Source organism: Euprymna scolopes, chromosome 22 (genome assembly GCF_053919585.1).
Source record: "Euprymna scolopes isolate OS-2025 chromosome 22, ASM5391958v1, whole genome shotgun sequence".
In the NCBI taxonomy this organism is placed as follows: Eukaryota; Metazoa; Mollusca; class Cephalopoda; order Sepiida; family Sepiolidae; genus Euprymna; species Euprymna scolopes.
The window spans coordinates 91,680,808-91,706,762 of NC_136503.1; the positions used below are offsets into that span (position 1 = coordinate 91,680,808).

Here is a 25,955-nt window from a genome sequence, read left to right on the forward strand (position 1 = left end):
GATGGACATGGTGTTAATTAGAAAAAAGTGATGGACATGGTGTGAATTAGAAAAAAAGTGATGGACATGGTGTGAATTAGAAAAAAGTGATGGACATGGTGTTAATTAGAAAAAAGGTATGGGCATGGTGTTAATTAGAAAAAAGTGATGGACATGGTGTTAATTAGAAAAAAGTGATGGACATGGTGTGAATTAGAAAAAAAGTGATGGACATGGTGTGAATTAGAAAAAAAGTGATGGGCATGGTGTGAATTAGAAAAAAAGTGATAGACATGGTGTGAATTAGAAAAAAAGTGATGGGCATGGTGTGAATTAGAAAAAAAGTGATAGACATGGTGTGAATTAGAAAAAAAGTGATGGGCATGGTGTGAATTAGAAAAAAAGTGATGGACATGGTGTGAATTAGAAAAAAGGTGATGGACATGGTGTGAATTAGAAAAAAGGTGATGGACATGGTGTGAATTAGAAAAAAGTGATGGGCATGGTGTGAATTAGAAAAAAAGTGATAGACATGGTGTGAATTAGAAAAAAAGTGATGGGCATGGTGTGAATTAGAAAAAAGTGATAGACATGGTGTGAATTAGAAAAAAAGTGATGGGCATGGTGTGAATTCGAAAAAAGTGATAGACATGGTGTGAATTAGAAAAAAAGTGATGGACATGGTGTGAATTAGAAAAAAAGTGATAGACATGGTGTGAATTAGAAAAAAAGTGATAGACATGGTGTGAATTAGAAAAAAGTGATGGACATGGTGTGAATTAGAAAAAAAGTGATAGACATGGTGTGAATTAGAAAAAAAGTGATAGACATGGTGTGAATTAGAAAAAAGTGATGGACATGGTGTGAATTAGAAAAAAGTGATGGGCATTGTGTGAATTCGAAAAAAGGTGATGGGCATTGTGTGAATTCGAAAAAAGGTGATGGGCACTGTGTGAATTCGAAAAAAGTGATGGGCATGGTGTGAATTAGAAAAAAGTGATGGACATGGTGTGAATTAGAAAAAAGGTATGGGCATGGTGTGAATTAGAAAAAAGTGATGGACATGGTGTGAATTAGAAAAAAGTGATGGGCATGGTGTGAATTAGAAAAAAAGTGATGGACATGGTGTGAATTAGAAAAAAGTGATGGACATGGTGTGAATTAGAAAAAAGTGATGGACATGGTGTGAATTAGAAAAAAGTGATGGACATGGTGTGAATTAGAAAAAAGGTGATGGACATGGTGTGAATTAGAAAAAAGGTGATGGACATGGTGTGAATTAGAAAAAAAGTGATAGACATGGTGTGAATTAGAAAAAAGTGATGGACATGGTGTGAATTAGAAAAAAAGTGATGGACATGGTGTGAATTAGAAAAAAGTGATGGACATGGTGTGAATTAGAAAAAACTGATGGGCATGGTGTGAATTCGAAAACAGTGATGGACATGGTGTGAATTCGAAAACAGTGATGGACATGGTGTGAATTAGAAAAAAGGTGATGGGCATGGTGTAAATTAGAAAAAAAGTGATGGGCATGGTGTGAATTAGAAAAAAGTGATGGACATGGTGTTAATTAGAAAAAAGTGATGGACATGGTTTGAATTAGAAAAAAGTGATGGGCATTGTGTGAATTAGAAAAAAGTGATGGGCATGGTGTGAATTCGAAAAAAGTGATGGACATGGTGTGAATTAGAAAAAAGTGATGGACATGGTGTGAATTAGAAAAAAGGTGATCGGCATGGTGTGAATTCGAAAACAGTGATGGACATGGTGTGAATTAGAAAAAAGTGATGGACATGGTGTGAATTAGAAAAAAGTGATGGACATGGTGTGAATTAGAAAAAAGTGATGGGCATGGTGTGAATTCGAAAACAGTGATGGACATGGTGTGAATTCGAAAACAGTGATGGACATGGTGTGAATTCGAAAAAAGTGATGGACATGGTGTGAATTCGAAAAAAGTGATGGACATGGTGTGAATTAGAAAAAAGTGATGGTCATGGTGTGAATTAGAAAAAAGTGATGGTCATGGTGTGAATTAGAAAAAAGGTGATGGGCATTGTGTGAATTCGAAAAAAGTGATGGACATGGTGTGAATTAGAAAAAAGTGATGGACATGGTGTTAATTAGAAAAAAGGTATGGGCATGGTGTGAATTAGAAAAAAGTTATGGACATGGTGTTAATTAGAAAAAAGTGATGGACATGGTGTTAATTAGAAAAAAAGTGATGGACATGGTGTGAATTAGAAAAAAGTGATGGACATGGTGTGAATTAGAAAAAAGTGATGGGCATGGTGTTAATTAGAAAAAAGGTATGGGCATGGTGTTAATTAGAAAAAAGTGATGGACATGGTGTTAATTAGAAAAAAGTGATGGACATGGTGTGAATTAGAAAAAAAGTGATGGACATGGTGTGAATTAGAAAAAAGTGATGGACATGGTGTTAATTAGAAAAAAGGTATGGGCATGGTGTTAATTAGAAAAAAGTGATGGACATGGTGTTAATTAGAAAAAAGTGATGGACATGGTGTGAATTAGAAAAAAAGTGATGGACATGGTGTGAATTAGAAAAAAGTGATGGACATGGTGTGAATTAGAAAAAAGTGATGGGCATGGTGTGAATTAGAAAAAAAGTGATGGACATGGTGTGAATTAGAAAAAAGTGATGGACATGGTGTGAATTCGAAAAAAGTGATGGACATGGTGTGAATTAGAAAAAAGTGATGGACATGGTGTGAATTAGAAAAAAGTGATGGGCATGGTGTGAATTAGAAAAAAGTGATAGACATGGTGTGAATTAGAAAAAAGTGATGGACATGGTGTGAATTAGAAAAAAAGTGATGGGCATGGTGTGAATTAGAAAAAAGGTGATGGACATGGTGTGAATTAGAAAAAAGTGATGGGCATGGTGTGAATTAGAAAAAAGTGATAGACATGGTGTGAATTAGAAAAAAAGTGATTGGCATGGTGTGAATTAGAAAAAAGTGATGGACATGGTGTGAATTAGAAAAAAGTGATGGACATGGTGTGAATTAGAAAAAAGTGATGGACATGGTGTGAATTAGAAAAAAAGTGATGGACATGGTATAAATTAGAAAAAAAGTGATGGGCATGGTGTGAATTAGAAAAAAAGTGATGGGCATGGTGTGAATTAGAAAAAAAGTGATGGGCATGGTGTGAATTAGAAAAAAGTGATGGGCATGGTGTGAATTAGAAAAAAGTGATGGGCATGGTGTGAATTAGAAAAAAGTGATGGACATGGTGTGAATTAGAAAAAAAGTGATGGGCATGGTGTGAATTAGAAAAAAGGTGATGGACATGGTGTGAATTAGAAAAAAGTGATGGGCATGGTGTGAATTAGAAAAAAGTGATAGACATGGTGTGAATTAGAAAAAAAGTGATGGGCATGGTGTGAATTAGAAAAAAGTGATGGGCATGGTGTGAATTAGAAAAAAGTGATGGACATGGTGGGTAATTAGAAAAAAAGTGATGGGCATGGTGTGAATTAGAAAAAAGTGATGGACATGGTGTGAATTAGAAAAAAGTGATGGGCATTGTGTGAATTCGAAAAAAGGTGATGGGCATTGTGTGAATTCGAAAAAAGGTGATGGGCACTGTGTGAATTCGAAAAAAGTGATGGGCATGGTGTGAATTAGAAAAAAGTGATGGACATGGTGTGAATTAGAAAAAAGGTATGGGCATGGTGTGAATTAGAAAAAAGTGATGGACATGGTGTGAATTAGAAAAAAGTGATGGGCATTGTGTGAATTAGAAAAAAAGTGATGGACATGGTGTGAATTAGAAAAAAGTGATGGACATGGTGTGAATTAGAAAAAAGTGATGGACATGGTGTGAATTAGAAAAAAGTGATGGACATGGTGTGAATTAGAAAAAAGTGATGGACATGGTGTGAATTAGAAAAAAGGTGATGGACATGGTTTGAATTAGAAAAAAAGTGATCGGCATAGTGTGAATTAGAAAAAAGTGATGGGCATGGTGTGAATTAGAAAAAAAGTGATGGACATGGTGTGAATTAGAAAAAAGTGATGGACATGGTGTGAATTAGAAAAAAGTGATGGGCATGGTGTGAATTAGAAAAAAGTGATGGACATGGTGTGAATTAGAAAAAAAGTGATGGGCATGGTGTGAATTAGAAAAAAGTGATGGGCATGGTGTGAATTAGAAAAAAGTGATGGGCATGGTGTGAATTAGAAAAAAGTGATGGGCATGGTGTGAATTAGAAAAAAGTGATAGACATGGTGTGAATTAGAAAAAAGTGATGGACATGGTGTGAATTAGAAAAAAGTGATGGGCATGGTGTGAATTAGAAAAAAGTGATGGGCATGGTGTGAATTAGAAAAAAGTGATGGGCATGGTGTGAATTAGAAAAAAAGTGATGGGCATGGTGTGAATTAGAAAAAAGTGATGGACATGGTGTGAATTAGAAAAAAAGTGATGGGCATGGTGTGAATTAGAAAAAAGTGATAGACATGGTGTGAATTAGAAAAAAAGTGATGGACATGGTGTGAATTAGAAAAAAGTGATGGGCATGGTGTGAATTAGAAAAAAGTGATAGACATGGTGTGAATTAGAAAAAAAGTGATAGACATGGTGTGAATTAGAAACAAAAGTGATGGGCATGGTGTGAATTAGAAAAAAGTGATAGACATGGTGTGAATTAGAAAAAAAGTGATGGACATGGTGTGAATTAGAAAAAAGGTGATGGACATGGTGTGAATTAGAAAAAAGTGATGGGCATGGTGTGAATTAGAAAAAAGTGATAGACATGGTGTGAATTAGAAAAAAAGTGATGGGCATGGTGTGAATTAGAAAAAAGGTGATGGACATGGTGTGAATTAGAAAAAAAGTGATGGGCATGGTGTGAATTAGAAAAAAGTGATGGACATGGTGTGAATTAGAAAAAAAGTGATGGGCATGGTGTGAATTAGAAAAAAAGTGATGGGCATGGTGTGAATTAGAAAAAAAGTGATGGACATGGTGTGAATTAGAAAAAAGTGATGGACATGGTGTGAATTAGAAAAAAAGTGATGGGCATGGTGTGAATTAGAAAAAAGTGATGGACATGGTGTGAATTAGAAAAAAAGTGATGGGCATGGTGTGAATTAGAAAAAAGTGATAGACATGGTGTGAATTAGAAAAAAGTGATGGACATGGTGTGAATTAGAAAAAAAGTGATGGGCATGGTGTGAATTAGAAAAAAGGTGATGGACATGGTGTGAATTAGAAAAAAGTGATCGGCATGGTGTGAATTAGAAAAAAGTGATAGACATGGTGTGAATTAGAAAAAAAGTGATTGGCATGGTGTGAATTAGAAAAAAGTGATGGACATGGTGTGAATTAGAAAAAAGTGATGGACATGGTGTGAATTAGAAAAAAGTGATGGACATGGTATGAATTAGAAAAAAGTGATGGACATGGTGTGAATTAGAAAAAAGTGATGGTCATGGTGTGAATTAGAAAAAAAGTGATGGGCATGGTGTGAATTAGAAAAAAGTGATGGACATGGTGTGAATTAGAAAAAAGTGATGGACATGGTGTGAATTAGAAAAAAGTGATGGGCATGGTGTGAATTAGAAAAAGTGATGGACATGGTGTGAATTAGAAAAAAAGTGATGGGCATGGTGTGAATTAGAAAAAAGGTGATGGACATGGTGTGAATTAGAAAAAAGTGATGGGCATGGTGTGAATTAGAAAAAAGTGATAGACATGGTGTGAATTAGAAAAAAAGTGATGGGCATGGTGTGAATTAGAAAAAAGTGATGGACATGGTGTGAATTAGAAAAAAGTGATGGACATGGTGGGTAATTAGAAAAAAGTGATGGACATGGTGGGTAATTAGAAAAAAGTGATGGACATGGTGTGAATTAGAAAAAAGTGATGGACATGGTGTGAATTAGAAAAAAGTGATGGGCATTGTGTGAATTCGAAAAAAGGTGATGGGCATTGTGTGAATTCGAAAAAAGGTGATGGGCACTGTGTGAATTCGAAAAAAGTGATGGGCATGGTGTGAATTAGAAAAAAGTGATGGACATGGTGTGAATTAGAAAAAAGGTATGGGCATGGTGTGAATTAGAAAAAAGTGATGGACATGGTGTGAATTAGAAAAAAGTGATGGGCATGGTGTGAATTAGAAAAAAAGTGATGGACATGGTGTGAATTAGAAAAAAGTGATGGACATGGTGTGAATTAGAAAAAAGTGATGGACATGGTGTGAATTAGAAAAAAGTGATGGACATGGTGTGAATTAGAAAAAAGTGATGGACATTGTGTGAATTAGAAAAAAGGTGATGGACATGGTGTGAATTAGAAAAAAAGTGATCGGCATGGTGTGAATTAGAAAAAAGTGATGGGCATGGTGTGAATTAGAAAAAAAGTGATGGACATGGTGTGAATTAGAAAAAAGTGATGGACATGGTGTGAATTAGAAAAAAGTGATGGGCATGGTGTGAATTAGAAAAAAGTGTTGGACATGGTGTGAATTAGAAAAAAAAGTGATGGGCATGGTGTGAATTAGAAAAAAGTGATGGGCATGGTGTGAATTAGAAAAAAGTGATAGACATGGTGTGAATTAGAAAAAAGTGATGGGCATGGTGTGAATTAGAAAAAAGTGATAGACATGGTGTGAATTAGAAAAAAAGTGATGGACATGGTGTGAATTAGAAAAAAAGTGATGGACATGGTGTGAATTAGAAAAAAAGTGATGGGCATGGTGTGAATTAGAAAAAAGGTGATAGACATGGTGTGAATTAGAAAAAAAGTGATGGGCATGGTGTGAATTAGAAAAAAAGTGATAGACATGGTGTGAATTAGAAAAAAAGTGATGGGCATGGTGTGAATTAGAAAAAAAGTGATGGACATGGTGTGAATTAGAAAAAAGGTGATGGACATGGTGTGAATTAGAAAAAAGGTGATGGACATGGTGTGAATTAGAAAAAAGTGATGGGCATGGTGTGAATTAGAAAAAAGTGATAGACATGGTGTGAATTAGAAAAAAAGTGATGGGCATGGTGTGAATTAGAAAAAAGTGATAGACATGGTGTGAATTAGAAAAAAAGTGATGGGCATGGTGTGAATTCGAAAAAAGTGATAGACATGGTGTGAATTAGAAAAAAAGTGATGGACATGGTGTGAATTAGAAAAAAAGTGATAGACATGGTGTGAATTAGAAAAAAAGTGATAGACATGGTGTGAATTAGAAAAAAGTGATGGACATGGTGTGAATTAGAAAAAAAGTGATAGACATGGTGTGAATTAGAAAAAAAGTGATAGACATGGTGTGAATTAGAAAAAAGTGATGGACATGGTGTGAATTAGAAAAAAGTGATGGGCATTGTGTGAATTCGAAAAAAGGTGATGGGCATTGTGTGAATTCGAAAAAAGGTGATGGGCACTGTGTGAATTCGAAAAAAGTGATGGGCATGGTGTGAATTAGAAAAAAGTGATGGACATGGTGTGAATTAGAAAAAAGGTATGGGCATGGTGTGAATTAGAAAAAAGTGATGGACATGGTGTGAATTAGAAAAAAGTGATGGGCATGGTGTGAATTAGAAAAAAAGTGATGGACATGGTGTGAATTAGAAAAAAGTGATGGACATGGTGTGAATTAGAAAAAAGTGATGGACATGGTGTGAATTAGAAAAAAGTGATGGACATGGTGTGAATTAGAAAAAAGGTGATGGACATGGTGTGAATTAGAAAAAAGGTGATGGACATGGTGTGAATTAGAAAAAAAGTGATAGACATGGTGTGAATTAGAAAAAAGTGATGGACATGGTGTGAATTAGAAAAAAAGTGATGGACATGGTGTGAATTAGAAAAAAAGTGATGGACATGGTGTGAATTAGAAAAAAAGTGATGGGCATGGTGTGAATTAGAAAAAAGTGATGGGCATGGTGTGAATTAGAAAAAAGTGATGGGCATGGTGTGAATTAGAAAAAAAGTGATGGGCATGGTGTGAATTAGAAAAAAGTGATGGGCATGGTGTGAATTAGAAAAAAGTGATGGACATGGTGTGAATTAGAAAAAAAGTGATGGACATGGTGTGAATTAGAAAAAAAGTGATGGGCATGGTGTGAATTAGAAAAAAAGTGATAGACATGGTGTGAATTAGAAAAAAAGTGATGGGCATGGTGTGAATTAGAAAAAAAGTGATAGACATGGTGTGAATTAGAAAAAAAGTGATGGGAATGGTGTGAATTAGAAAAAAAGTGATGGACATGGTGTGAATTAGAAAAAAGGTGATGGACATGGTGTGAATTAGAAAAAAGGTGATGGACATGGTGTGAATTAGAAAAAAGTGATGGGCATGGTGTGAATTAGAAAAAAAGTGATGGGCATGGTGTGAATTAGAAAAAAAGTGATGGGCATGGTGTGAATTAGAAAAAAAGTGATGGGCATGGTGTGAATTAGAAAAAAAGTGATGGGCATGGTGTGAATTAGAAAAAAGTGATGGACATGGTGTGAATTAGAAAAAAAGTGATGGGCATGGTGTGAATTAGAAAAAAAGTGATGGGCATGGTGTGAATTAGAAAAAAAGTGATGGACATGGTGTGAATTAGAAAAAAAGTGATGGGCATAGTGTGAATTAGAAAAAAGTGATGGGCATGGTGTGAATTAGAAAAAAAGTGATGGGCATGGTGTGAATTAGAAAAAAAGTGATGGGCATGGTGTGAATTAGAAAAAAAGTGATGGGCATGGTGTGAATTAGAAAAAAAGTGATGGGCATGGTGTGAATTAGAAAAAAGTGATGGACATGGTGTGAATTAGAAAAAAAGTGATGGGCATGGTGTGAATTAGAAAAAAAGTGATGGGCATGGTGTGAATTAGAAAAAAAGTGATGGGCATGGTGTGAATTAGAAAAAAAGTGATGGACATGGTGTGAATTAGAAAAAAAGTGATGGGCATGGTGTGAATTAGAAAAAAAGTGATGGGCATGGTGTGAATTAGAAAAAAAGTGATGGGCATGGTGTGAATTAGAAAAAAAGTGATGGGCATGGTGTGAATTAGAAAAAAAGTGATGGGCATGGTGTGAATTAGAAAAAAGTGATGGGCATGGTGTGAATTAGAAAAAAAGTGATGGGCATGGTGTGAATTAGAAAAAAAGTGATGGGCATGGTGTGAATTAGAAAAAAGTGATGGGCATGGTGTGAATTAGAAAAAAGTGATGGGCATGGTGTGAATTAGAAAAAAAGTGATGGACATGGTGTGAATTAGAAAAAAAGTGATGGGCATGGTGTGAATTAGAAAAAAAGTGATGGGCATGGTGTGAATTAGAAAAAAAGTGATGGGCATGGTGTGAATTAGAAAAAAAGTGATGGGCATGGTGTGAATTAGAAAAAAGTGATGGGCATGGTGTGAATTAGAAAAAAAGTGATGGGCATGGTGTGAATTAGAAAAAAGTGATGGGCATGGTGTGAATTAGAAAAAAGTGATGGGCATGGTGTGAATTAGAAAAAAGTGATGGGCATGGTGTGAATTAGAAAAAAGTGATGGGCATGGTGTGAATTAGAAAAAAAGTGATGGGCATGGTGTGAATTAGAAAAAAGTGATGGGCATGGTGTGAATTAGAAAAAAAGTGATGGGCATGGTGTGAATTAGAAAAAAAGTGATGGGCATGGTGTGAATTAGAAAAAAAGTGATGGGCATGGTGTGAATTAGAAAAAAAGTGATGGGCATGGTGTGAATTAGAAAAAAGTGATGGACATGGTGTGAATTAGAAAAAAAGTGATGGGCATGGTGTGAATTAGAAAAAAAGTGATGGGCATGGTGTGAATTAGAAAAAAAGTGATGGGCATGGTGTGAATTAGAAAAAAAGTGATGGGCATGGTGTGAATTAGAAAAAAAGTGATAGACATGGTGTGAATTAGAAAAAAGTGATGGGCATGGTGTGAATTAGAAAAAAGTGATGGGCATGGTGTGAATTAGAAAAAAAGTGATGGGCATGGTGTGAATTAGAAAAAAAGTGATGGACATGGTGTGAATTAGAAAAAAAGTGATGGGCATGGTGTGAATTAGAAAAAAGTGATGGACATGGTGTGAATTAGAAAAAAAGTGATGGGCATGGTGTGAATTAGAAAAAAAGTGATGGGCATGGTGTGAATTAGAAAAAAAGTGATGGGCATGGTGTGAATTAGAAAAAAAGTGATGGACATGGTGTGAATTAGAAAAAAAGTGATGGGCATGGTGTGAATTAGAAAAAAGTGATGGGCATGGTGTGAATTAGAAAAAAAGTGATGGGCATGGTGTGAATTAGAAAAAAGTGATGGGCATGGTGTGAATTAGAAAAAAAGTGATGGGCATGGTGTGAATTAGAAAAAAAGTGATGGACATGGTGTGAATTAGAAAAAAAGTGATGGGCATGGTGTGAATTAGAAAAAAGTGATGGACATGGTGTGAATTAGAAAAAAAGTGATGGGCATGGTGTGAATTAGAAAAAAAGTGATGGGCATGGTGTGAATTAGAAAAAAAGTGATGGGCATGGTGTGAATTAGAAAAAAAGTGATGGACATGGTGTGAATTAGAAAAAAAGTGATGGGCATGGTGTGAATTAGAAAAAAGTGATGGGCATGGTGTGAATTAGAAAAAAGTGATGGGCATGGTGTGAATTAGAAAAAAAGTGATGGACATGGTGTGAATTAGAAAAAAAGTGATGGGCATGGTGTGAATTAGAAAAAAAGTGATGGGCATGGTGTGAATTAGAAAAAAAGTGATGGGCATGGTGTGAATTAGAAAAAAAGTGATGGACATGGTGTGAATTAGAAAAAAAGTGATGGGCATGGTGTGAATTAGAAAAAAGTGATGGGCATGGTGTGAATTAGAAAAAAAGTGATGGGCATGGTGTGAATTAGAAAAAAAGTGATGGGCATGGTGTGAATTAGAAAAAAGTGATGGGCATGGTGTGAATTAGAAAAAAAGTGATGGACATGGTGTGAATTAGAAAAAAAGTGATGGGCATGGTGTGAATTAGAAAAAAGTGATGGCATGGTGTGAATTAGAAAAAAGTGATGGGCATGGTGTGAATTAGAAAAAAGTGATGGGCATGGTGTGAATTAGAAAAAAAGTGATGGGCATGGTGTGAATTAGAAAAAAGTGATGGGCATGGTGTGAATTAGAAAAAAAGTGATGGGCATGGTGTGAATTAGAAAAAAAGTGATGGCATGGTGTGAATTAGAAAAAAGTGATGGGCATGGTGTGAATTAGAAAAAAAGTGATGGGCATGGTGTGAATTAGAAAAAAGTGATGGACATGGTGTGAATTAGAAAAAAGTGATGGGCATGGTGTGAATTAGAAAAAAAGTGATGGGCATGGTGTGAATTAGAAAAAAAGTGATGGGCATGGTGTGAATTAGAAAAAAAGTGATGGACATGGTGTGAATTAGAAAAAAAGTGATGGGCATGGTGTGAATTAGAAAAAAGTGATGGGCATGGTGTGAATTAGAAAAAAGTGATGGGCATGGTGTGAATTAGAAAAAAGTGATGGGCATGGTGTGAATTAGAAAAAAAGTGATGGGCATGGTGTGAATTAGAAAAAAGTGATGGGCATGGTGTGAATTAGAAAAAAAGTGATGGGCATGGTGTGAATTAGAAAAAAAGTGATGGGCATGGTGTGAATTAGAAAAAAGTGATGGGCATGGTGTGAATTAGAAAAAAAGTGATGGGCATGGTGTGAATTAGAAAAAAGTGATGGGCATGGTGTGAATTAGAAAAAAGTGATGGGCATGGTGTGAATTAGAAAAAAAGTGATGGGCATGGTGTGAATTAGAAAAAAAGTGATGGGCATGGTGTGAATTAGAAAAAAGTGATGGGCATGGTGTGAATTAGAAAAAAGTGATGGACATGGTGTGAATTAGAAAAAAGTGATGGGCATGGTGTGAATTAGAAAAAAGTGATGGACATGGTGTGAATTAGAAAAAAGTGATGGACATGGTGTGAATTAGAAAAAAGTGATGGGCATGGTGTGAATTAGAAAAAAAGTGATGGGCATGGTGTGAATTAGAAAAAAGTGATGGACATGGTGTGAATTAGAAAAAAAGTGAGGGACATGGTGTGAATTAGAAAAAAAGTGATGGACATGGTGTGAATTAGAAAAAAAGTGATGGACATGGTGTGAATTAGAAAAAAGTGATGGACATGGTGTGAATTAGAAAAAAGTGATGGACATGGTGTGAATTAGAAAAAAAGTGATGGGCATGGTGTGAATTAGAAAAAAAGTGATGGACATGGTGTGAATTAGAAAAAAGTGATGGACATGGTGTGAATTAGAAAAAAGTGATGGACATGGTGTGAATTAGAAAAAAGTGATGGACATGGTGTGAATTAGAAAAAAGTGATGGGCATGGTGTGAATTAGAAAAAAGTGATGGACATGGTGTGAATTAGAAAAAAGTGATGGACATGGTGTGAATTAGAAAAAAGTGATGGACATGGTGTGAATTAGAAAAAAGTGATGGACATGGTGTGAATTAGAAAAAAAGTGATGGGCATGGTGTGAATTAGAAAAAAGTGATGGACATGGTGTGAATTAGAAAAAAAGTGATGGGCATGGTGTGAATTAGAAAAAAAGTGATGGGCATGGTGTGAATTAGAAAAAAAGTGATGGGCATGGTGTGAATTAGAAAAAAGTGATGGGCATGGTGTGAATTAGAAAAAAAGTGATGGACATGGTGTGAATTAGAAAAAAAGTGATGGGCATGGTGTGAATTAGAAAAAAGTGATGGACATGGTGTGAATTAGAAAAAAAGTGATGGGCATGGTGTGAATTAGAAAAAAAGTGATGGGCATGGTGTGAATTAGAAAAAAAGTGATGGACATGGTGTGAATTAGAAAAAAGTGATGGGCATGGTGTGAATTAGAAAAAAGTGATGGGCATGGTGTGAATTAGAAAAAAGTGATGGACATGGTGTGAATTAGAAAAAAGTGATGGGCATGGTGTGAATTAGAAAAAAGTGATGGGCATGGTGTGAATTAGAAAAAAGTGATGGGCATGGTGTGAATTAGAAAAAAAGTGATGGACATGGTGTGAATTAGAAAAAAAGTGATGGGCATGGTGTGAATTAGAAAAAAAGTGATGGGCATGGTGTGAATTAGAAAAAAAGTGATGGGCATGGTGTGAATTAGAAAAAAGTGATGGGCATGGTGTGAATTAGAAAAAAAGTGATGGGCATGGTGTGAATTAGAAAAAAAGTGATGGGCATGGTGTGAATTAGAAAAAAAGTGATGGGCATGGTGTGAATTAGAAAAAAGTGATGGGCATGGTGTGAATTAGAAAAAAGTGATGGGCATGGTGTGAATTAGAAAAAAGTGATGGGCATGGTGTGAATTAGAAAAAAGTGATGGGCATGGTGTGAATTAGAAAAAAAGTGATGGGCATGGTGTGAATTAGAAAAAAAGTGATGGGCATGGTGTGAATTAGAAAAAAAGTGATGGACATGGTGTGAATTAGAAAAAAGTGATGGACATGGTGTGAATTAGAAAAAAGTGATGGGCATGGTGTGAATTAGAAAAAAAGTGATGGGCATGGTGTGAATTAGAAAAAAAGTGATGGGCATGGTGTGAATTAGAAAAAAGTGATGGGCATGGTGTGAATTAGAAAAAAAGTGATGGGCATGGTGTGAATTAGAAAAAAGTGATGGGCATGGTGTGAATTAGAAAAAAAGTGATGGGCATGGTGTGAATTAGAAAAAAGTGATGGACATGGTGTGAATTAGAAAAAAGTGATGGACATGGTGTGAATTAGAAAAAAAGTGATGGGCATGGTGTGAATTAGAAAAAAGTGATGGGCATGGTGTGAATTAGAAAAAAGTGATGGACATGGTGTGAATTAGAAAAAAAGTGATGGGCATGGTGTGAATTAGAAAAAAAGTGATGGGCATGGTGTGAATTAGAAAAAAAGTGATGGACATGGTGTGAATTAGAAAAAAGTGATGGGCATGGTGTGAATTAGAAAAAAGTGATGGACATGGTGTGAATTAGAAAAAAAGTGATGGACATGGTGTGAATTAGAAAAAAGTGATGGACATGGTGTGAATTAGAAAAAAGTGATGGACATGGTGTGAATTAGAAAAAAGTGATGGGCATGGTGTGAATTAGAAAAAAGTGATGGGCATGGTGTGAATTAGAAAAAAAGTGATGGGCATGGTGTGAATTAGAAAAAAAGTGATGGGCATGGTGTGAATTAGAAAAAAGTGATGGACATGGTGTGAATTAGAAAAAAAGTGATGGGCATGGTGTGAATTAGAAAAAAAGTGATGGGCATGGTGTGAATTAGAAAAAAAGTGATGGGCATGGTGTGAATTAGAAAAAAAGTGATGGGCATGGTGTGAATTAGAAAAAAAGTGATGGGCATGGTGTGAATTAGAAAAAAAGTGATGGGCATGGTGTGAATTAGAAAAAAAGTGATGGGCATGGTGTGAATTAGAAAAAAAGTGATGGGCATGGTGTGAATTAGAAAAAAGTGATGGGCATGGTGTGAATTAGAAAAAAAGTGATGGACATGGTGTGAATTAGAAAAAAGTGATGGGCATGGTGTGAATTAGAAAAAAAGTGATGGGCATGGTGTGAATTAGAAAAAAGTGATGGACATGGTGTGAATTAGAAAAAAGTGATGGACATGGTGTGAATTAGAAAAAAGTGATGGACATGGTGTGAATTAGAAAAAAGTGATGGGCATGGTGTGAATTAGAAAAAAGTGATGGACATGGTGTGAATTAGAAAAAAAGTGATGGGCATGGTGTGAATTAGAAAAAAGTGATGGACATGGTGTGAATTAGAAAAAAGTGATGGGCATGGTGTGAATTAGAAAAAAAGTGATGGGCATGGTGTGAATTAGAAAAAAAGTGATGGGCATGGTGTGAATTAGAAAAAAAGTGATGGACATGGTGTGAATTAGAAAAAAGTGATGGACATGGTGTGAATTAGAAAAAAAGTGATGGGCATGGTGTGAATTAGAAAAAAGTGATGGACATGGTGTGAATTAGAAAAAAGTGATGGACATGGTGTGAATTAGAAAAAAAGTGATGGGCATGGTGTGAATTAGAAAAAAGTGATGGACATGGTGTGAATTAGAAAAAAGTGATGGACATGGTGTGAATTAGAAAAAAGTGATGGGCATGGTGTGAATTAGAAAAAAGTGATGGGCATGGTGTGAATTAGAAAAAAGTGATGGACATGGTGTGAATTTAGAAAAAAGTGATGGACATGGTGTGAATTAGAAAAAAGTGATGGGCATGGTGTGAATTAGAAAAAAGTGATGGGCATGGTGTGAATTAGAAAAAAGTGATGGACATGGTGTGAATTAGAAAAAAGTGATGGACATGGTGTGAATGAGAAAAAAGTGATGGGCATGGTGTGAATTAGAAAAAAGTGATGGGCATGGTGTGAATTAGAAAAAAAGTGATGGGCATGGTGTGAATTAGAAAAAAAGTGATGGGCATGGTGTGAATTAGAAAAAGTGATGGGCATGGTGTGAATTAGAAAAAAAGTGATGGGCATGGTGTGAATTAGAAAAAAAGTGATGGGCATGGTGTGAATTAGAAAAAAAGTGATGGGCATGGTGTGAATTAGAAAAAAAGTGATGGGCATGGTGTGAATTAGAAAAAAAGTGATGGACATGGTGTGAATTAGAAAAAAAGTGATGGGCATGGTGTGAATTAGAAAAAAAGTGATGGGCATGGTGTGAATTAGAAAAAAAGTGATGGGCATGGTGTGAATTAGAAAAAAAGTGATGGACATGGTGTGAATTAGAAAAAAAGTGATGGGCATGGTGTGAATTAGAAAAAAAGTGATGGGCATGGTGTGAATTAGAAAAAAAGTGATGGGCATGGTGTGAATTAGAAAAAAGTGATGGACATGGTGTGAATTAGAAAAAAGTGATGGGCATGGTGTGAATTAGAAAAAAGTGATGGGCATGGTGTGAATTAGAAAAAAGTGATGGACATGGTGTGAATTAGAAAAAAGTGATGAACATGGTGTGAATTAGAAAAAAGTGATGGGCATGGTGTGAATTAGAAAAAAGTGATGGACATGGTGTGAATTAGAAAAAAGTGATAGACATGGTGTGAATTAGAAAAAAGTGATGAACATGGTGTGAATTAGAAAAAAGTGATGGGCATGGTGTGAATTAGAAAAAAAGTGATGGGCATGGTGTGAATTAGAAAAAAAGTGATGGGCATGGTGTGAATTAGAAAAAAAGTGATGGACATGGTGTGAATGAGAAAAAAGTGATGGGCATGGTGTGAATTAGAAAAAAAGTGATGGGCATGGTGTGAATTAGAAAAAAAGTGATGGGCATGGTGTGAATTAGAAAAAAGTGATGGGCATGGTGTGAATTAGAAAAAAGTGATGAACATGGTGTGAATTAGAAAAAAGTGATGAACATGGTGTGAATTAGAAAAAAAGTGATGGGCATGGTGTGAATTAGAAAAAAGTGATGGACATGGTGTGAATTAGAAAAAAGTGATGGGCATGGTGTGAATTAGAAAAAAGTGATGGGCATGGTGTGAATTAGAAAAAAGTGATGGACATGGTGTGAATTAGAAAAAAGTGATGGACATGGTGTGAATTAGAAAAAAGTGATGAACATGGTGTGAATTAGAAAAAAGTGATGGGCATGGTGTGAATTAGAAAAAAGTGATGGACATGGTGTGAATTAGAAAAAAGTGATGGGCATGGTGTGAATTAGAAAAAGTGATGGGCATGGTGTGAATTAGAAAAAAGTGATGGACATGGTGTGAATTAGAAAAAAGTGATGGACATGGTGTGAATGAGAAAAAAGTGATGGGCATGGTGTGAATTAGAAAAAAGTGATGGACATGGTGTGAATTAGAAAAAAGTGATGGACATGGTGTGAATTAGAAAAAAGTGATGAACATGGTGTGAATTTTAAAAAGTGATGGACATGGTGTGAATTAGAAAAAAGTGATGGACATGGTGTGAATTAGAAAAAAGTGATGAACATGGTGTGAATTAGAAAAAAGTGATGGACATGGTGTGAATTAGAAAAAAGTGATGGACATGGTGTGAATTAGAAAAAAGTGGTGGGCATGGTGTGAATTAGAAAAAAGTGATGGACATGGTGTGAATTAGAAAAAAGTGATGGACATGGTGTGAATTAGAAAAAAGTGATGAACATGGTGTGAATTTTAAAAAGTGATGGACATGGTGTGAATTTTAAAAAAGTGATGGACATGGTGTGAATTTTAAAAAAGTGATGGACATGGTGTGAATTAGAAAAAAGTGATGGACATGGTGTGAATTAGAAAAAAGTGATGGACATGGTGTGAATTAGAAAAAAAGTGATGGGCATGGTGTGAATTAGAAAAAAGTGATGGGCATGGTGTGAATTAGAAAAAAGTGATGGGCATGGTGTGAATTAGAAAAAAGTGATGGGCATGGTGTGAATTAGAAAAAAGTGATGGACATGGTGTGAATTAGAAAAAAGTGATGGACATGGTGTGAATTAGAAAAAAGTGATGGGCATGGTGTGAATTTGAAAAAAGTGATGGACATGGTGTGAATTAGAAAAAAAGTGATGGACATGGTGTGAATTAGAAAAAAGTGATGGACATGGTGTGAATTAGAAAAAAGTGATGGACATGGTGTGAATTAGAAAAAAGTGATGGGCATGGTGTGAATTAGAAAAAAGTGATGGACATGGTGTGAATTAGAAAAAAAGTGATGGACATGGTGTGAATTAGAAAAAAGTGATGGACATGGTGTGAATTAGAAAAAAGTGATGGGCATGGTGTGAATTAGAAAAAAGTGATGGGCATGGTGTGAATTAGAAAAAAGTGATGGACATGGTGTGAATTAGAAAAAAGTGATGGACATGGTGTGAATTAGAAAAAAGTGATGGGCATGGTGTGAATTTGAAAAAAGTGATGGACATGGTGTGAATTAGAAAAAAGTGATGGGCATGGTGTGAATTAGAAAAAAAAGTGATGGACATGGTGTGAATTAGAAAAAAGTGATGGGCATGGTGTGCATTAGAAAAAAGTGATGGACATGGTGTGAATTAGAAAAAAGTGATGGGCATGGTGTGAATTTGAAAAAAGTGATGGACATGGTGTGAATTAGAAAAAAGGTGATGGGCATGGTGTGAATTAGAAAAAAGGTGATGGGCATGGTGTGAATTAGAAAAAAGTTGGCCATTGCAAGAACGTATTAAAAATCATCTAGAATTATCAATTAAATGAATTAGTTTATTTACTAAGTTTTTCTAAGTTTCACTTTTATAGTTTCTATGTGTTGTAGCTTCCATTAAACTGTGACTATTCAGGTGACGAATGATTTAGGTATATTTGTTAATATTGCACTTATGGACATCCATAATGTTTGATTAAGATGTACATTTATGTATATGGCTACTATTGGTTAGTAAATAAAAGGTTTACTAAAAATTTCCAATGGCAAATTTGTGAATATTGCACTGATGGACATCCATAATGTTTGATTAAGACATACATTTATGTGTATGGCTACTATTGGTTAGTAAATAAAAGGTTTACTAAAAAGTTCAAATGGCAAATCTGTTTTCGAATTTTTTCATTTAAAGCATGTATGAAATGCTTGTTCATTTTTAAACCAAATAGTAAAAACACAGGTGTTTGCTAAATTCTTGTCTTTTTATTATTGTAATTAAAATTATGGATTGATTTAATCTGTTTTGATAGTGAGAATTGCTATACAGATGTGATCATGAAAACCTATAATAAATAAGGCATATTAATTTTATACTTCTAATATTGAAAAGTTGAAGTTATAATTTATAATGTTAGTAAAATTTAAACCATGTTGGAGTCTTTCATTTCACTTTATAAAATGCACAGATCTTTTGAGATTCTTTATTACTCAAAACATATAATGCAACGGAATTATTGAGCTATAATCAGTGTTAGAAAGGGAGGGGGGCAAAAAAGGTCTTGTACTGGCACATTCTTTTTTACTCTCAAGGGTTCTAGGTTAGGGTGAGGTAGAGGGAAGGAAATATGATAGGCATCATTCGGTTTTTGTTCTTTTTAGCGATTGCGCTGAGGAAGACAGAGTAGCAATTGTTTGGCAATTTCATGAAGAATAACAAAATCAATCATGATAGTTCAAGGTGAGATTTATTTTATCACAAAATCAGGTTGTTCCCACTCATGACTTTATCATACAAAATAATGCATCGCAAACCTGTGAAGGCTCCATGAATAGTAAGTAACAAACAAAAAGTGGACTGTGCAGAAGTTGTTCAAATCAACAATGCTGATTTCAGAAATACATCAATGAAACAAACATGAAAAGCAATGTTGTTTCACTTGATTTCACTTGATTTCGTCAATACGAACACAAGAATATTTTGAAGCTAAAATGAATGATTTTGTCAAGCTTTCGTAATTGTCCATCTTCATGACGACTTGTCATTTGAGTTTTTAATTTTTTTGCACATTTTTAACTTACGGTAGACAACTGTTATATTCTCCAATTTAAAATGAATTATTCTCTTTGCTGATTTTTATTCTTCAGTGATTTTTAAAAGAGTTTCATACTAGCAGTCATCTGTGCTGCACAGTATAATTTTTAAATAAATTGTGGGGAAAAATGACACAGTGCAACAAAAAAAAAAAAAATTAAAATTAACTCATCAGAAGACAAATTTGATTTGTCAGATTAAATGCTATTTGGGCCTAACATGGAAAATCTGATAAGATAACTTTATATGTTAGATTAATTGTTGACTCAATACATATGAAGGGTGTTTGTCCAAAAGTAATGCCTCCTATTATAATTCTGTTCAAATGGATCAGAGAGGATTGCAAATTGCATTGTTATTATGACTGAACTTATGCATTCATGACCTGAATGTTTCATCTTTTAGTTAGCAAATATTGGTGGAGTGAAACTCTAGGAAAGCAACCATTGTTATGGACGCACATCAGAAGCAAAGACATCTCATTGAATTTCTGAAAAAAGTACATAGAGGATTGTGGTGAATATGAAAAACGAAAAATTCCGGTTGTTTGTTTTAATGGTATGACTTCAGTCTTCGTAGCTCTTACACTTTTGGAGTTAAAAAATAGGAGGCTTAACTTTTGGAACGATCCTTATATGACAAAATAAACTTCAGATGCTTATGTAAAGCCATCGTTCATCGCTAGCAGAAGTGCATTGAGAATGGTGGTGACTATGTAGAAAAATATATTCTGGAGCACAAAAGTTCATATGTTTTAATAACACTTCCATCCTTCCAGCTCTTCAACTTTTGAAAAAAATATGTTTTTAATAAGAGGCATTCCTTTTTAGAACAAAACTCATATTTAAAACAGATTGAAAAATGTTTACCATGTCCTAATTCTCGTCGTCCAACTGTACCTGGACGTCCAGTTTCGTTTGTAGCATATGGTGGAAACTAGAAAAAGCAAAGAAAAACATAAAACGTTTAAACTGATACAAATTCAAATCTTTATAGAATTACAAAAATAGATATTATGTTTGGCATAAGGTTATGATTATACAAATCCCTGATTTACTGAAACTTTTTCAGCTGTTGTTGTGAACAAAGAAAGAGTCCAAAAGAAAGATATTAATGAGACGGTTCTTACAAATTTCCTATATCCATTTTCAAGGACTTTTTCAAAGCTTTTTCCAGACAAAATTCAAGTTTTCAAAATAAAATTTTGTAAAAATAAAATTTTACAATCCACAGCGATTCAAAAAATTGGTAAAAAAATTAAATATACAAAAACCAAATGTTACCATAGCCAATAAAAGTTATCACAACCTACCTGCATCATTTTGGGGCGTTTTTAAGTAGTTTTAAATGCCTTTGATCTCATCTCAAATATTAACTCTTTTTACAGCTTTTAATTATCAAGATGGCTGCTGTCTTGTCCATTTTTTTTTGGTCCGGCTGGCCTAATTTTAAACTATCACAATTTTTTTTTTTTGGGGGGGGGGTGATGGATTCGACGTTGGAGAGTCCAGTCTATATAAGGAAAGTATTTTTTAGAGAGGAGGGGGGTAATTTTATTTATAGCAGCCACCACTACTCCTTCATCCTTATGTACCCCCCCCCCACTAGAAAATTAAATTATTAGAATAAAAATAAATGGAGATCTGAATTTTTATCAGAAAACTACTTTAGGTAGTTTTCTGATAAAAGGATGCACAATAAAATACAATTTCAAAACAATGCATTATTTGAAAAATATGTATTATTTAAAAAATATTTTAATGATATTTTAAAACAAATAATTTGATAGCATTTATTTTGATTTTATTTTTAATATTTCAACACAAATTTTTACTGGACATAAAGAATACAATTTTCAAAGCTTTTTCAAGAAATTTTCAAGACATTTTCCATATTTTCAAGAATTTTTCCTAGTAATAATAGAAAGTCTTTATGAACCCTGTTAACTCGAGATTAAGTGAAAACAAAATAAAACTGAATAAAATACAGCAAATAAAGACAAAAATTAAATTAGCTCTTAATAATATCATCCACTCATTTCTCAATAACATCTCATTTCCATTTCACAAGTTTATCAGCAAATTTGCTATTTCTAATTTGATATTTATTAGTGATGGGACGATTAATCGGAATCGGAATCGTTAATCGTAAGAATCGTGTATTTTGGGAGGTATCGGAATCGGAATCGCATCGTTAAAAAATACCTTAATTTTCCGATTCCTTCATTACGATTCTTTTAGTCTGATGTTGAAAAAAAAAGAAAAAAATGTCCTGATATTTCTAACCACAAGAGAGAAATGTAGCATGTTATAAAAAGAAACCAAAGAAATTCATTATTAACAGGGCAGTGCTTAGTGCCCCCTCCCTTACAAGATTCATTCATTCAGATCTATTGTAATCAAAACTACAAAAGAGTTAACTTGAAAAGAAGTATGCAGGGCTCTACATTGCGAGTAAAAATTTAAAAAAATACGCTTATCTTTTTGGCGACTGTTTTTTTTTTTTTTACTAACAAATCTTCTAGTAGTGAATGAAAATGCTTTTTCAACTTATATTTTCTTAAAATAAAACGAGCAAAGTCAAATTATTTAAACAGTAAAAAGTTTAATCGAACAATATACTTTTTTTTCTTTTTTTCAAATAAGGCTTTTGAAAGAAATATCTCTAAAATGAAATTGATCACGTTGTATTATTTCGCAAAATTTTGACAGTCGGCTTCTTTCAAAGTTTCAAAAAGAATATCATTGGAATAACATTAGAACTACACATGCTAAGTGGTGGTTTGCGGTTAAGGTCTTCAGAAAATGAAAAAACAAAAACAATTATTTTGCTATCTCTTAAATACAGCTTTATATTTAATTTAAGCTACTACTGGGTAAGTCAATTTTTAAATATTTTTTTTTTTAATTTACATTCTATTAAAATATGCAGCTCATGAAGCAATTAGATATATTTTTTGGAACTTCTTTGCAGATCCCCCCCCCAAAAAAAAAATATGGCTGAATCCAAGTTGAGCGTTACAAATTTCAGAGAAATATTGGTTTTAATTTAGATTGAATAACATTTTTGGTATGATTTTACTTTAGGGCTCGTCTCACGTTCGTATAGAAAAATATATTTTTGAAAGTAGATTTAGGTGTGCTGAAAACGCCACTCCCTTCCTGAGTAACTCTTTATAAAATACCTATTTCGAATTTTCTTTTTATCCCGAAAAAATAAAACTTATTCTAAAAAAGACATGGGGCTTATGTTTTTTGTACCCCCCCCCCAAAAAAAAACACCATGAACTTTATAAACAATCAAAAACACGTGTTAGATGCTTCCTTCCATATTTTAAAAACTATTGCCGGCCCCAATTTTGAATGCAATATTTGTTTATAACACACCCGAAATTATATGAAAATTAAGATTTTAAAGGCAAGTCGTGGTAGTGTATTATCGACATTTACAAAAAAAAAAAAACAATTGCCTTTCCAAAATTATCCGCAATTTTAAAACATTAATTTCCATCTAATTTTAAATTGTCCGCAAAAGATTACTACGCTTATGTCACTTTAATACGAGTGTGGGTGCACATATGGCACACGAATAGCCTTAGTGTGCACGCGAGCGTACCGTAACGAAAGCTGTAAAATGCCCGAAAATAGTCTGAGGGTTCAGAGGCTCATACCCACTAGCGTAGCTAGGGGGGGGGGCGGTCAGCCGCGGGTGACAGCCATAGAGGGGTGACAATCCCCCCCCCTCCAAAAAAAAATTTTTTTCAGCCAAGCTTAGGTGCGAAAATAGAATTTATTTATTATATGTTATGGAATTTTTACGTTTTAATTTAAAATCTTTTTTTAGAATATTATAAACTCTTAAGAAAATTAGTCATTGCAAAACCTTTTGTCGATTTTTATTGAAAAATTTTGTACTTATGAAATCAGTTGATGACATTTCATTTTTTTTAACTGTGGAAAAATGAGAAAGAAACGATATATATATGGTGCTCGGTAAAAATGGCACTGGTAAAAATGGCACCGGTAAAAATGGCACAGGTAAATAACTAGGTAAAAATGGCACCAAAACGTGCTACTGAAGCTATGGGGTCCCAAATTCTAACCTCATTTTGGGTTTTGTAAAAGTTCCCATTTTCTTGCCGTCAACGAGGGCAGAGTTAGACACAAGGTCGATTTTTAATATCCAGCCCCCCCCCCCAAGGGTCAGTTTTCATCGGAACAAAAGATTACAATTACCTCAGTTTAGAAGCATTGTTTATCTAAAGGTTCTTATTTAATTGCACCCCCGCTAGGGCAAAGTTAGACACAAGGTTGGTTTTAAACCTGGGGAATATCCAGCTCCCCAAAAAGGGGCATTTTCGATCGGAACAAAAAATTACAATTACCTCAGTTTAGAAGCATTGTTTATCTAAAGGTTCTTATTTAATTGCACCCCGCGAGGGCAAAGTTAGACACAAAGTTAGACACAATGTCGGTTTTTAATCTGCAAATTAGCAAAATTACCAACTAGTCACTCAGAGCAGTTTTATTAGTGAGGGTCGAAATCGCAGTGTCTTTTTTTTTTTGCCTAAGTCACCATCTAGGTGTCACCAATTTTTTTAACCCTCCTTAACTTCAAAGAGTAAATACAATATATACAACTAAAAAATAATTTTTAAAAATGCTGATTCTATTCATGAAAAATTCTTTTAACTAGAAATTAAAACTTAGGTAAAGATAGCTGACTGACAGCAACAGGAGCACTGGTTAACTACTGAACCACGTGGAAAGGTGTAGGGGGGGAGGAAAAAAGGAAATTAAATGATGATAATAAATTATGATAACCGTCTTTGAAAGGCACTAAACTCCTAAAATTTACTTCTTTAAAATTTTAGGCGGCATTCCCCGGCGATTTTAAAGAACTCTCTCTCAAAAAAAAAAAAAAAAAAAAAAAAATTAAATTTTTAAGGTTTGGGAAAGATATATTTATTATAACCGAATTCCTGTATGAAGACTGGATCTACTTTATTGGACGTTAATTTGTGAGATAAGTAATTTTTCAATGTTTAATATGTTGTTAAAGTTTCAATTATCAATTAAATTTTTTTAATTGCGTTTTATTTTCAATTTATTTTAAAAAAACAGGGTTTAAAATGTATTTTTCAAGGTAACAAGCTTCGAAAGAAGTCTAATTAAAAAAAAAATCACTTAATTTTTAATTTCGACAACCCTGAGAATTTAATTATTAAAAAAATATTGAAATGTGACATTTTTTTTAACATTTTTATTAGTTCAATTAATTTTCTTTCAATAATTCATTTCACTCAACAAACTTCACCATTTTTTGTTTTGTTTTTCTTTTATCTTTTTCTGTAATTTTGGTAATTATTTTTGCTCAATTTTATCTAGTATTTCATTTGTTTTTATAGTGGTATCGTTTTTATATGTGTTCCTTTGATATACCCTATTTCAAAATTAGTTTGGCTAAACTTATTCTTTACGTAAGAACCAACGTGTAAAAGCAATGAAAAAGTAAGAAAAAACAATAGGTGTTAACTACACTTTTTGAATTATGCACGTTCATTTATAAATTATTAAATTAAATATTTATCTTTTTTTTATATTTAATTAGTATATATTTTCTTTCTCTTCCGCAATATTTTTTTTTTATTTAATTCATTAAATCTGTTAATTATGAGGACCAAAATAATGAATTGTGTTAATTTATTCTCTAATTTTCTTGTTTTTGTTCTGTTATATAAATTCTATTTTATTTGTTTTTGCGCTGAAGGATTAATTCTATTTTCTTTGTTTTTTTTTTTCTGTATTCCAATTAAGTAAAATAAATTTTCTCTAAAATAAATTTTGCAAATTTTTCCGTTTAGTTTACTATATAATAATTTTATTTAAACCAAAACACGACGGTGTAGGCATAAAATATCTCTTCCAAAGTTAGAGAACATATTTGGGAACTACCCAACCATAAGTATAAAACTACCTGGTATATTTCAAAACAATAATTCCCTAGGAATCGGAATCGGAATCGTACTTGGTATCGGAATCGTTAATCAATATTTTCCTGGAATCGGAATCGGAATCGTATAAAAATTAGGAATCGTCCCAACACTAATATTTATACAAGGAAACTGGAATATTAGTAGCTGGTCGAGTTTGATGCACTCTGTATTTGCCTTTATTTCTACGTATCGGCTTTTTGTCAGCTTTCCTTTTTTTTTCTTTTTTTTTTTTTACATGGGGGATCACCACTTATCAAAGCCTGGAAGTCACTCGGGATAAGGGTTATTGTGTGTACAATAATCTATGGGATAATATTGTAGTAATAGTTGGTATTGGAGATTTAATAAAGTGTCTTACTTAAGGGGGTGATTAATCAGGAATTTGTTTATGTTGGACTTGAAGACATCCAAGTTGTAGTCAAGTGGGAAACAGGCAAACAGAAGAGAATTCCACAGATGTGCACTTCTCAGAAAGAAGCTTTGTTCATGGAATCTATGTTTTGATTTAGGCA

At 34.0% G+C, this 25,955-nt stretch overlaps 1 protein-coding gene across 1 annotated transcript in view; it reads right to left on the reverse strand.

Moving 5' to 3' along the window:
* Positions 1 to 25,955, reverse strand: part of LOC145243541 (polyribonucleotide nucleotidyltransferase 1, mitochondrial-like) — a 1,193,685-nt gene that overhangs the window by 644,394 nt on the left and 523,336 nt on the right. Inside the window, exon 16 of the mRNA XM_080106520.1 lies at positions 20,318 to 20,384. Within this exon, the coding sequence (XP_079962646.1) occupies positions 20,318 to 20,384 (67 nt within the window). The remainder of the gene's footprint in view (positions 1 to 20,317; positions 20,385 to 25,955) is intronic.